Genomic DNA, 12847 nt, shown 5'->3' on the forward strand with positions numbered 1-12847 from the left:
AAGGTAAGTTTTTCTCCCTTCAACCTTGTCCTGCCCTCTCAGTATACCATATGTGATAATTTTACAAGCAAACCAACCTGTGCACAACAATTACTAAACTTAGTGCTTTTTGTCTTACTGTGATTTTTAGATTTGGAATAGAACTTTGTTAAAAAAAGCAGTATTTCTTTTCCTTCTTTGCTTTAAAACCTCCCTTCCCCCAAGTTCAGGAATTGTTTTCATTGTCTAGACTCTCATGGAAACTCAACAAAGGTTTTTTTGTTTTGTTTTAAATTATACTTAACTGTCACATTTTTGCTGAAAGGCTCCCACAAAGTGAGATATCACAGAGATTTAGCAATTTAGGTCAGTATATTTTGCATAAGCAAGGTACTAAATTGGGAGTTTTAGGAGACCCGCTAATTATATTAGAAGTACTCAATTTTTGAAATGAAATTCAAGTCCGTAAAGATTTTTTAAGTTATTTTGCTTTGTTATTTTCAAATGGTATCAATTTGTTGCTTCTTTTCTACATTCCTTATATCATCTAACTGCTGGAAGCTCTGGGGTGGAAAATCCAGTTTACTAATTATCGTATGTTATGGCTTTTCCCTAGATTTTTGCACTTTTCCTTAAATAGATGGGGCATAGGCTCTCTTTTGTAATTTAGTAGTAGCCTTTAATTTTCTCTGTGCTCATTTAACCAGACTTCACATTTTTGCCCTTTAAAACACATTTAGGTTATTGAGTTGGGAGTGTAAAATCTCTTCAGTTGTCATTGAACTCCCTGGTTACATTAGTCAAGATAGATAGCCCGATGTTTGCACATATCACCTGGGCTTTTTTGCATAACTTTGCTTTTCTTTGCTCTTTTACTCTTTTGACAAATGCTGTGATTTCTAGCATTTCTCTCTTCCAGTCCAGTTTTTATGTTTATTCCATTCTGATATTCTAAATGCAGAGTATGCTATTCTTTTGAGGGTTCCCTTATCCTCTGCTCATTTTAATGATTTGAGTTCTTAAATATTACAGCAGGCTGATTGCCCCTGTCCTCACGTAATCAGGCTTTGAATTATTACCCTTAGAAAAAAAGTAGAGAATACTCAGGGCAAAGGAAACAGACAGATAGCCAATGGGAAAGAAGAGGAAACCATGAATGTAAATTCAGAGTGAGAGGACAGGGGTAAAGAGGGACTTGGGGCGGGTGGGGGGGGGAATTCCCTTGTGGCACAGCTGGTTAAGGATCCAGCATTGTCACTGCAGCAGCTCAAGTCCCTTCAGGGTTTGATCCCTGGCCTGGGAACTTTCATTGCCAAGGGCTGGCCAGAAAAAAAGGTGGGGAGGGAACTGAGGGGAAGTTAAGGCCTCCTTTTTCAGTGGACCCTGGTTTATAATCTGGAATGTGTTTCTGATTTAGAATTTACAGAAAGCAACTACTTAATGGACAATTTTCTGTGAATAACTTTTTTTTAATTCTACTTTTTAATTTTTCCCTAACAGCTGCATTTTTGTATTCCCATAATTGTTTTTATCATCACTTAACTTTGTAACCTTTTTCTAAAATTGAGTGACTTGTGATTAATTTCTGTTCTTTTTTTCCCACAAGCATGTTGAATTTAATTATACTGAGATAACTCTTGTGACCTGCCTAAAGAGAAGCACCCTCCTTCATTTAATAACATTTCCATCTTGTAGGTTTTTAAAACTGTGCAGCCTTATAAATCATACAATGAATTTGAAAACATTACTGTACAGCCTTTTGTGAAAATTATTGTGAGGAGTGCACATCCTTTCATACACTGAGCAGTGCCTGGCTATTCAGTCAAGTCTCCCACATTTAAATACTCCCTTGTTATAGATGTGATTCTGATTAAAATAGAGATGTAATTAGAAGTCATGTACTTGTAGTCAATAATAAAAGCATAACAACCAGTAGGCTTCCTGAAGACTTGATTCCTTTTTAAAGGAATCCTTGAACTAAAAAATCTAATCTGGTTGCTAGCAGTGAGGTTGTTAACCTCACAGAGTTACTTCTTAGTTTAGATAGTTTTCTATAGGAAGAGGTATGTGGACTTAGAAACAAGGACAAACCTAATCAGTAGCTCAACCAGTCCCAGCTCAGGTTACCATCTTTTTGTCCAGCAGTTAGGGCTTGGTGTACTGTGTGCTAGTTGCACAGTCTTCTCTCAGTTGCAGCCTGTTTTTGCTTCCTCCTTTAATAAGGTGGAAGAGAGCTGTCACTTCTGTCTCTAAAGTAGTAGATCAGATGGGTCAGGGTCTCTGACAAAATAGAAAGGCAGTTATGTGCTATTAAAGTTCTAAATTTTGGATGGTTATGTCTAAATATTAGAAGACAGAGCTTCCACCTTCCTGCAGACAAGTGTCAGTCATCACACAGACAGAACATTTAGGCCTGTGCCGTGACATACGACCTTTCATTATTTTTTGTTAAAGTCATATGTTTAAGAGTTCATTCATTTACGTCTTTATAGGCCGAACATAACTTCTTTTTTTTCAAAGTTCCCTGTATTGTGAACTGAGCTTGAGTGAAGTGAAATCTTTGAGGTAAGGCAACCCTAATGATAAAAATGGAAAGGCCTGTGAAAGAAATTTGGGTGTCTTCAGAGATGCAGTTTTAGAGTCACCACCTAAATATTGAAATGCCACCATTTGTTGTTTGGAGGGATGTGGAGCCAAAATAAGAATGGGAGTACCACATCTGCCTTGACTGCTAAGTATATCCATCTCTACTGCTCACCCATAATAGAATTTTTATGTGTGCATTCATTAATCTTGGTTTTAGCAGCAGTTTAAAAGAGGGCAGAGCGTGAAGAGACTTAGTCTATATTCCTCTGTCCTTCCTTAAGTGTTTGAGTGTTTGTCCCTGGTAGGCCCCAGTTCTTTTTCATTATTATCACTGTGGTGGCTTTTGTTTTCTTTTGTTTTTCCTTTCTTTGGAAAGGTCACACTACTGAAAAAAACAATGCTTCTTAGTAGTCTCTCAAGAGGCAGAACATACTACTCCATTTTTTATTTTTTGCTTTTTAAATTTTCTAGCAAATTAATTAAGATTCAGAGTTAGTAAAAGAAGTTTTTTTGCCTTTTGCTAACCTAAATGAATGCCACTGAAACAGCAGTTTTTTTTTAAAGTCCTTCACTGCAGTGAGGAACCATTAAGTAGCACACTTTGCTCTCAGCACCATCAAGAAAGCAAGGTTGTTCCAGTGCAGGTAGTAATATGAGGGCAGTGTGCTTCGGTGGGCACTTCTTCAGCCATCTTGCCTCTGACCTGCTTCTGATGGATGGACTGAACCGTTCTTCCTTAAGGGACTCTTCTGAGTTTGGAACCCAAGCAGTGTGCTCATTGCTGTCTTTGGCACATGGAAATTAAGTTCAGACCAAGGCTAACAAACGAGTTCTTTCTAAAAACATTTCAGACCACGTGAAGTGAACTTTTTTTTTTTTCTTTTGCTTTGGGTAGTTTCAGACTCTGGGGGTCCTCAAAAACTGATTAACAAGGAGGAGTTTAGAAGATGTGAAACAAGTTTGTGTTTCTTCTGCTCTGTTAGCCACTGCTATCTTCATGGATCTGACACTCTATTTATCTGACAGTGCACTTAGTACTGCTTCGCCAGGGAAAATCACACAAAACAAGCCTGGCGCATCAGCACTTTCATTGTGTGCTGGGCTGAGCCTCCCTTCACATGGTCACATCCCCCTTTTAATCCAGTACTCCCTTCCCCTTCCCCAGTCCTGCCTGTTTCTGTGGCACTTATTGCTGGTTTCCCTGAGCTCCTGTTTCCACTTTGTGTTTTTTGTGGGGCCCAGGAAGCTAAAGCTGTGTGTATTTGTGGATCAGACAAGTGCAGCAAGTTAATATCATTGGCTTCTGAAGGGGAGAGTGAGGTGATGGCTGCGTTTAAGTTGGATTTCCTTCCAGAAATGATGGTGGATCATTGCTCTTTGAATTCCAGTCCTGTGTAAGTATTTTTGTTGTCTAATTTTTAATCATAAGTAGAGGAACTGGGCTGTTTTCTTTGTTATTTGATGAAATTGGTCCCTTTCTTTAAAAGAGGGAAGAAAAAAATTGGGTGAGGAAGTCAGAGTCCACATTATTGTAATTTTCTATTGTAGTCTGATTCTTTCTCATTACTGCTGATTTCCTTTAGGCTATAACTAAGTTTTGTACATAAGGGTGCATTTGATATATGACCAGCAACATCAGCTCAAGTGTGCTGGCTCCATTTCCTTCAAGCTGTAGTTTTCCCATATGATAGATTCCAAGGTTTTTTTTAAACCATGGCTTTATTGCTTTGGGTTGGGTGTGCAAGTTCAAATAGTCTTTTGGGAAGCTATTTATTTATTTCTGTGTTTATTTTTAATGATCAGATTCTTATATTCATATCACAGAGAAAACTGGCAGCTATGGTGTTTTTAGTAGTGTACACAGAATACTGTATTGACATGTAAACTAATCCTGAACCTTGATTTCCTCCCTACCCCAGCCCCCAGCCTAACTGAAAATGCAACGCAGTACATGATTTGGGGGACATCAGTTGTGCTCTCCCCAAAAAGAGGAAAAACTGGATTAATCTCAATTGGCAGTTTTGCCTAAATAAATTTTGAACATGGGAATGAGAAACCTGATCAGTTTGCAATACTGTTCAATGACACTCCCATTATACGCAGCTAAAATGCCAGCCTGGTCCTGAGTTGCAGCTATGGGGAGCATGAATGCTGAGCTTTGTAGAAAAGAACACACACTTCTAACTCTTGATTTCAGGTGCTTTAACCAGGCTTAAAAGTACCTTGGAACCCAAATAAAAGAGCCTTAGGTTATTCAATGCCAAGAATTTTAAATGGTAGGATATTCCCTAGGTAACAGGTGATATTGCAAGTCTTTGAGTTTAGGCCTCCATGTGCAAATCAGTCTGCCCTGGGATTATGTGTGGTAATAGCAGATTTTGAACAGTTCTTTATATAATAGTTCAGAGGGGCCTCAAAGTTAGTTGGCTCATTCATTTGTAATGGATCCTGCGCCTTCTCTGTAGTCCCCAGAATAATGGTAATTTAGATGTCTTTTTATGAGAGTTCTCTTTACTGCTAAAATAAAACTTGAGCAATATAGGAGTTCAAACCGTGATGCAGTGGGTTAAGGATCCAGTGTTGACACTGCAGCAGCTTGGGTCACTGCTGTGGTGTGGGTTTGATCCCTAGCCTGGGAACTTCCACTTGCCTCAGGGTAGCCAAACAAAAAAAAGCCAGCACCTTTTAGCAGTATATTACAAGTGAGATCACAACGAATGCCATCATAAAGACTTAATACATAATAAAAATATTCCTCGTACTGCATATATGATCCCTAGAAATAGGACTTTGTGGCTCAAATTATCTTTCATTGTAACACCTGCTCTTTTATGTGTTACCACTGCCTAGTGTTCAATCCTTAGATAAAGCATTTTTTTTCCTCAGCCTGTTTGCTCTTTTACAAGGTTGGACTAATTCAGTATCCCATGAAATCTGGATCCTAGATCACTGTGTGAAAAGCACCTGGGAAATAAAAGTGCAGGCTTCTGGGAGTTCCTGCCATGGCACAGTGGGTTAAGAATCTGACCACTGTGGCTCGGGTTTCTGCGGAGGTTTGGTTCTAACCCTTGCCTGGCACAGTGGGTTAAAGGATCTGATGTTGCTGCAGCCGTGGTATAGCTTGCAACTGTGGCTTGGATTCAGTGCCCTGGCCCAGGAACTTCTATATGCTGGGAATGTGGCCATTTAAAAAAAAAAAAAAAAAAAAGGTGGGTTCCTGGACTCATGCCCATATGTTCTTATGCTAGAGTGAGTCCAAGAATCTATTTTAACAGTGTCCCATGTGCATGCTAATATGTGAGAACTAATGGACTGACTACAGTGCTCATTCTGAGTAGAAGTAATCACATTTTTTTTCTCAAGTACATTTGCCTTTGTTTTAGTCATCCATCTCCACAAAAGCTTTCTGAGGTTAATTGGGCATAGCCTATTGCCCCTGTTTTACAGATGAGAAACCCAATTGAGAGAGGCTGTAACTGACTTGACTAAGGACAGTTGGTGTCAACCTAGGGCCTAGAATGCAAGTATAATGATACCTTATTTATTTTTGCCCCCTAGACCTGATTGCCTCAGGTATCATTAAGCAGTTACCATCAGCTCTTCTCGTTATTGTAAGTCCTCTGGCCCTCTCCTCATATCCAAGCCAGTCCTCTGGCCCACTCCACATATCCAAACCACATAGTTGAGAAGAAAGTTCTAGAGAATGGTGTGTGCTTTCTGCCTCTATCTTGGATTCTCAGCCGTTCTTTTCACTCATACTTCTTTACCAGTAGTTTTCTCTCTGAAGTGATATTGCCTAGGAATATGATCTAGCAATATATCTATTCCAAAATTTCTTTCCTTTTTTTTTTTTTTTTTTTTTTTGGTCTCTTCTAGGGCCGCACCTACGGCATATGGAGGTTCCCAGGCTAGGGGTCTAATCGGAGCTGTAGCCCCTGGCCTGCGCCAGAGCCACAGCAACGCGGGATCTGAGCCGTGTCTGCGACCTACACCACACAGCTCACAGCAGTGCCAGATCCTTAACCCACTGAGCAAGTCCAGGAATTGAACCCGCAACCTCATGGTTCCTAGTCGGATTCGTTAATGACTGAGCCATGACGGGAACTCCCCAAATTTCTTTACAACAGAGAAAAACTGCTGGAGTTGCTGTGAAAGGGGTGGGGGACACACCTGCTCTCTAGTTCTTATTTGTAGTAACAAGATATTTATTATCTGTAATAAATAATATTCTTCAGCTTCCATTGTTTCCTTTTACTTGACTTGCACCTTCGGACATGTGTGTTCTCTAGGAGTTCTATCTCAGGCCTTTTCCTTTTAGCTTTCCCATTGCTTAAGGGGGCACTGGTACTCTTCTCAGACCTTTATATCTATCCTTCAGGTGTCCCTTGAGTTCTGTGACCTTTATGGAGGTCTCCCCATGCAAAAACAATTCCCCACATTGTCTGTACTAGAACCCAAAAGTGGTCAGTAATTTCTTTCTTTTCCTCATTTCCTTTGTCCAGTGATCTCCAAGTTGTAGTGAGTTGTACCACCCAAGTTTCTTAGCATTGCCTGAGACTGGTTCCTAATCTAAGGAGCTAGTTTGTGCAAGAGTCTCCTGATCTCTGTATTTTGCCACTTTATTTCATCCTCTAGATTATTGCCAGATGTCTTTTAAAAGACAGATCTAATCATCCCTTGTTTAACAACCTTTAATAAAGCTTAAGCCTGTCAGTGTAACAGGGAAAACCATTTACTCCATCTCTCCAACCTCCTTGTTCTCATCAATTTTTTAGTATTTTCTTTCTAATCTTTAAAAATGTTTATACTCTCACCTTTCTCAGGTTCTTTTCCTACATTTCTAATGTTAATCACTCTTTTCTCCTTTCTCTTCTGAGTCCTTAACATTTCCTCATTACCCTTTAGACATTCATACCACCATTCTGTATACCACTTTTTCCAGCTGCTTAGTCTATTCAGCTTAACATCCCTGTGCACAACATACACCCTCCCCCAAATAAGTTAAACAATATTAACCATTTTTTTCACAGAATTTCTATATATCTGTTACAGCATTTGTAGGGTACTGTAGTTGTGTCCTTCCACTTGTTCAGTGCCGTTGCCTCAAGGGCAGGTGTTGCTCAGTCCACTCTTATAGCCCCTGTAGTGAGTGCTATCTGGTACATAGTAGGAGCTTGGAAAGTACAGTTGAGTGAATGATAAGCCTGGTGAGATTTTTTTGAATATAATTAGGGATGGTTACTGAGATAAGGTCTCCAGACATTATCTCTTCCTCAGGGAAGAAAGCTGAAAACGTTCACAAGCAGATTGTTACTGTTCTGTTGTTGAATGCTGAGTTTAAAACTTGTGATAGCTTTTTCTAGTACCTAACACCTCACCTAACAAGAAGATACTCCCTTTATCCAAATGAAAATTGCTTCCTTCCTTTCAGTGTAAGATGCATCTAGTTTTGTCCTTCCCTAGAAAACAGCTGGTAAGTAACTCAGGCCACTGTTTCTGGGTCCTTTTCATTCTGATGCTTTTCTGTGCTAGTTTTTCCATAGCACATTGTGAGCCTGAGGACCTGGTAGGGGTGGGTGGTGGTGGTGGCTGGAGATTAGGATACAAGATGCAACAAGTATTTCTACCTGCTGGAAAGGTGGAGGGATTGGTTAAGTATTTGAAATTTTTCTGTTTGTATGTTGAACAAATAGAGATCAACAGGTAATGAGAAGGGGAGAATGAAAAAAAAATGAGTAATGAAAGGTTTTGGATTTTTTTTTTTTTTTTTTTTTTTTTTTGGCTTTTTGCCTTTTCTAGGACTGCTTCCTGAGGCATATGGAAGTTCTCAGGCTAGGGGTCCAATCGGAGCTGTTGCCGCCGGCCTACGCCAGAACCACAGCAACGCCAGATCCAAGCTGCGTTTGTGACCTACACCACAGCTCACAGCAACGCCGGATCCTTAACCCACTGAGCAAAGCCAGGGATCGAACCCACAACCTCATGGTTCCTAGTCGGATTCGTTAACCAATGAGCCATGACGGGAATTCCAGGTTTTGGATATTTTTAAAACAGATGTGAGTGAAGATAGTATTTGCCAGCCTTTCTGGTTTTAAGGAACAAATACCCACTCAAGCTAACATATATGAAAAGATTTTCTGGTAAGGACACAAATGGACTGGACTATATAATAAGGAACTCCACAACTGGAAGACTCGGAAACTTCGTCTTTTAGACCCAGGACACACATTCTGCTCTCTGCATGTGTTGCTGCTTCTATTCTTCATCTACCATGTAACTGTGGTTGCAGCATGGCTTGGCTTTGCCCCTGCCCTTCCAAGCTGTCTTGACCCTCCACATTCCCTCTCCCATCTCAAATTGAGATACAGTTTACATAACACAAAGCTTACCCTTTTACTTTTTTTCTTAATTTTTAAATTTTATTTATTTATTTTTTTATTTATTTTATTTTTTGTCTTTTTGCCATTTCTTGGGCCGCTCCCATGGCATATGGAGGTTCCCAGGCCAGGGGTCAAATCGGAGCTGCAGCTGCCAGCCTACGCCAGAGCCACAGCAACGCAGGATCCGAGCCACGTCTGCAACCTACACCACAGCTCACGGCAACGCCGGATCCTTAACCCACTGAGCAAGGCCAGGGATCGAATCTGCAACCTCATGGTTCCCAGTCGGACTCATTAACCACTGCGCCACAACAGGAACTCCTCTATTTATTTATTTATTATTATTTTTTTAAATTTATTTTTAAATTTTTTTATGCTTACCCTCTTAAAATGCACAATTTGGTGGTTTTTACTATATCCACAAAGTTCTGTGACTATTACCACTAATTCCAGAACATTTTCATCACCCCAAAAGAAACCCTGTTCCAGTCGTTAATCATTTCCTCCTTTTCCCCCACCCCCTGACTCCCATTCCTAGGCAACCATTAACCTACTTTCTATCTCTATAGATTTGCCTATTAATTTCATATAAATAGAATCACACAATATGTAGCCTTTTGTGATTGACTTCTCTCACTTAGCATGATGTTTTCAGGTTTCTTCTATATTATAGCACGACTCCTGTTATCTCTTGCCACTGCCCTTTCATCTTTCAGCTTAACTCTTGTTCTATCCCTGGTTGTAACTTTCCCTCTTCCGATTTTACCTGTTGGAAGGCAAAGTTTCTGTTAACCAGGTCCAGATTCTGTTGAACAGTCCTATGCAGTAGAACTTCTGGATGTTAAAAATCCTCTTCTGTCTCTGCTATCCTGTGCAGTAGATATTACTCAAATGTGATAAGTGCAATTAAACTGGATTTTCATTTTTTTAATTTTCTTATTATTTTTTTGCTTTTCAGGGCCACATTTGCGGCATATGGAGGTTCCTAGGCTAGGAGTCTAATCAGAGCTACATCTACCGGCCTATGCCAGAGCCACAGCAACGCAGGATCTGAACTGCGTCTGAGACCTACACCACAGCTCACGGCAATGCCAGATCCTTAGCCTACTGAGTGAGGCCAGGGATCGAACCCACAACCTCATGGTTCCTAGTCAGATTCATTTCTGCTGTGCCACGATGGGAACTCCAAGAAACTGGATTTTTAAAATTAAATAGTCACATGTGGCTAGTGGCTGTTGTCTTGTTCAGTACAACTGTACAGGATGTTGATTGGCTGGCCTATCTTTCTGTTTTAAGCATAGGTCACAGTCTTAGGTTTCTAGCCATCCAGTCAATCAGCTTGTTGGGTAAAGCTCCACCCCCTGGTCTAGTCATCTGGGGCCAACAGACGGGAAAGAAGTGGGGCAGAACATTAACTCTGCCCTCTGATATGGGCCTGGAGCTGGGAAATTTTGAGAGAAACATAGGAGAAAGGGTTTAAGAGTTTTGAATGAATGTATGCTTTGAAAATAAAACTCTTTGTTTTCCCTCTTCCTGTCTCCCAAATTAGTTGTTTCATTTTCTTATGGCATGTTCCATTGAGAATCAGGTAGAAAAGGCAGCCTTTGGTTCTGATCTCTCATAGTTTCTCATTTTCAGCTATTTGCCAGTTGCTACCAGGGTCAAAAACAAAAAGAAGTGGTTTGGTACCATCCCTCCCCGCTAAAACACTTGCTGTCTTCTTATCTCTCTTAGTGCTGCATGCCCTGCTTTTCCTCTCTTCCATCCTACTCCCAGGTCAGTACCACAGAAGATAAGAGTTTCCAGATTTGCTTCTTAGGAATGACAGGGACAGTATAAATACTTCTCAAGGGGGCTGTTGAATTCACTGGTTCTTGAGTGGATGTAATAATTATATATAATTTATGATCACTGACTCTGAGGAGCTCTCCATCAATGGAGAGGTAAAGCACAAATTTAAGAGTATATTTAGAGATATGTAGAGTAAATACCATACCTGCATGTTGTAGGATCCTTGGCATATCACACTGGGAGTCTTGTCCCCTGGTGAGTTTTAATGCAGTGGTTACTTTTAAAGATAACATGCATACTGGAAGTATGTGTGGGAGGTTGCGGAAAGAACATTGTGGTCATTTCTTCAGACACCCTAGCAGTTGATGAGAAACAATTTGTGACCACTTATTACATATACATAAGTACGCGTGTGGTTGCATCTTTCTTTTTTATCTCTAGCTGATCTTGGCAATTACCAACTCTGTCTTCATGTGCGCCAAAGAAATACCATGTTTTCCTATTCACTGATAACTACAATCTAACACAGTGCCTGGCCTGTATAAGAACGAAGTATTGAAATTCTCTTGTGACGCAGCAGGTTAAGGATTCAGCATTGTCACTGCAGTGGCTCGGGTCACTGCTGTGGCACAGATTTGATCTCTGGCCAAGGAACTTCTCCCTGCTGCAAATGTGCCCCCCCCCCAATAGTACATTAAAAAAACCTCTCAATATTAATTGGAGGGAATAAATCACTGCATAACTCCAGTTACATGATGTCCACTGCATCTTAAGCATGCTCAAGAGCATGATCATTTGCTCTGCTCTAGAAGTGCTTCTCAAACTGATGAAGGACCATGTCCCATCCTCCTTGCCACCCAGCTTGTAAAATACAATGAAATAATTGCGTAGAAAAACAAAGAGGTGTTGTCTTGCATTTGTGTATCTTTTTAATATTAGATTGAACATACATAAAATTATGCAGTCTGATGGCTATAAAAGTTACTAATGGGTTAAGTTTGAATATTGTCCCTGGTCCTTAGGGGATTCTTCTGGCTCATGAATTGGTGTATATGCAGGGTAAAAGGGTGGTTCCTGGAGTAGGTGGACTTGAAGAAATGGAGAGATGAGTTCCCATCGTGGCTCAGTGGTTAACGGATCTGACTAAGAACCATGAGGTCGCGGGTTTGATCCCTGGCCTTGCTGAGTGGGTTAAGGGTCCAGCATTGCCATGAGCTGTGGTGTAGGTTGCAGACCCGGCTCGGATCCTGCATTGCTGTGGCTCTGGTGCAGGCCGGCGGTACAGCTCTAATTCGAACCCTAGCCTGGGAAACTCCATATGCCGCGGAAGCGGCCCAAGAAATGGCAAAAAAAAGACCAAAAAAGAAAAAAGAAGTGGAGAGAGATTTGGAGAGTAAAGAGAGAAAGGAAAAGTGCTTGTTTGGAATGCTGAGTCTCCGTTGAACTTTTGGATAAATCACAGTTCACATTGACTGTGTTAATGTTTGTGCAGTAAATAGTGACGTAGAAACAGCACACAGATACAGAAGTAGGAGAGTAGTTGCCTCCGATATAATACAAACCTAAGAAACTCCTGCCTCTTTTCAGAAGTAATGGTCAGCTTCCTTATCATCAAAATATTTGGAGCACCATTTATTTGGGTTCTGTGTTAACCCTCCCTAGGATAGAACTATGATTAAAGATGAGCAACATTTTAATAAAATGATATTAAAACTGGTAAAGTTGTTGGGGACAGGTTGTAGGGAGTGACACCCATTTTTTCACTAGTCATAAGACTTCTTTAAAAATTCATGGTAGCATGATTCTAGAAACAGCTGTTATATTTTTGTAACAACTTGGTTTTAAATGAATAAAGGAAAACCAATAAAACAGTGTATTCCAAAAATACTTAAAAGGGGAAAAAAGGTAGGTTGAACTTGTGACAATCAAATAATCATAGGAGATAATAGCTGCTCTTTAATTTGTGAGCCCTTTTTGTGCACAGCTTTCATTTTTATCAGGATTAGTTGCTTAAATGAGGGAATTGTTGAGAACACGAAGTTCCTCCCATCCCACATCTGAGTAATTAGTTTGAACCAGGCACCATACCAGCTTTGGCTATGAGAATGAAT

The 12847-nt window shown here is 40.3% G+C and overlaps 1 protein-coding gene across 50 annotated transcripts in view; it reads left to right on the forward strand.

Moving 5' to 3' along the window:
- CELF1 (CUGBP Elav-like family member 1) overlaps positions 1 to 12847 on the forward strand; it is an 87878-nt gene that overhangs the window by 51054 nt on the left and 23977 nt on the right. For 17 of the 50 annotated variants that reach the window (XM_021083081.2, XM_021083088.2, XM_085011149.1 and 14 more), the window contains one exon: positions 3808 to 3959. The exons of the other annotated variants lie outside the window; for them this stretch is intronic. In XM_021083081.2, the coding sequence (XP_020938740.1) occupies positions 3889 to 3959 (71 nt within the window). In that variant the 5' untranslated portion in view covers positions 3808 to 3888. The remainder of the gene's footprint in view (positions 1 to 3807; positions 3960 to 12847) is intronic. 50 annotated transcript variants of the gene reach the window in all.

Source organism: Sus scrofa, chromosome 2 (genome assembly GCF_054392235.1).
Source record: "Sus scrofa isolate SSC_HxYL_T2T_F1_AM1 chromosome 2, Sscrofa_HxYL_maternal_Yorkshire_Landrace_v2.0, whole genome shotgun sequence".
Classification (NCBI taxonomy): Eukaryota; Metazoa; Chordata; class Mammalia; order Artiodactyla; family Suidae; genus Sus; species Sus scrofa.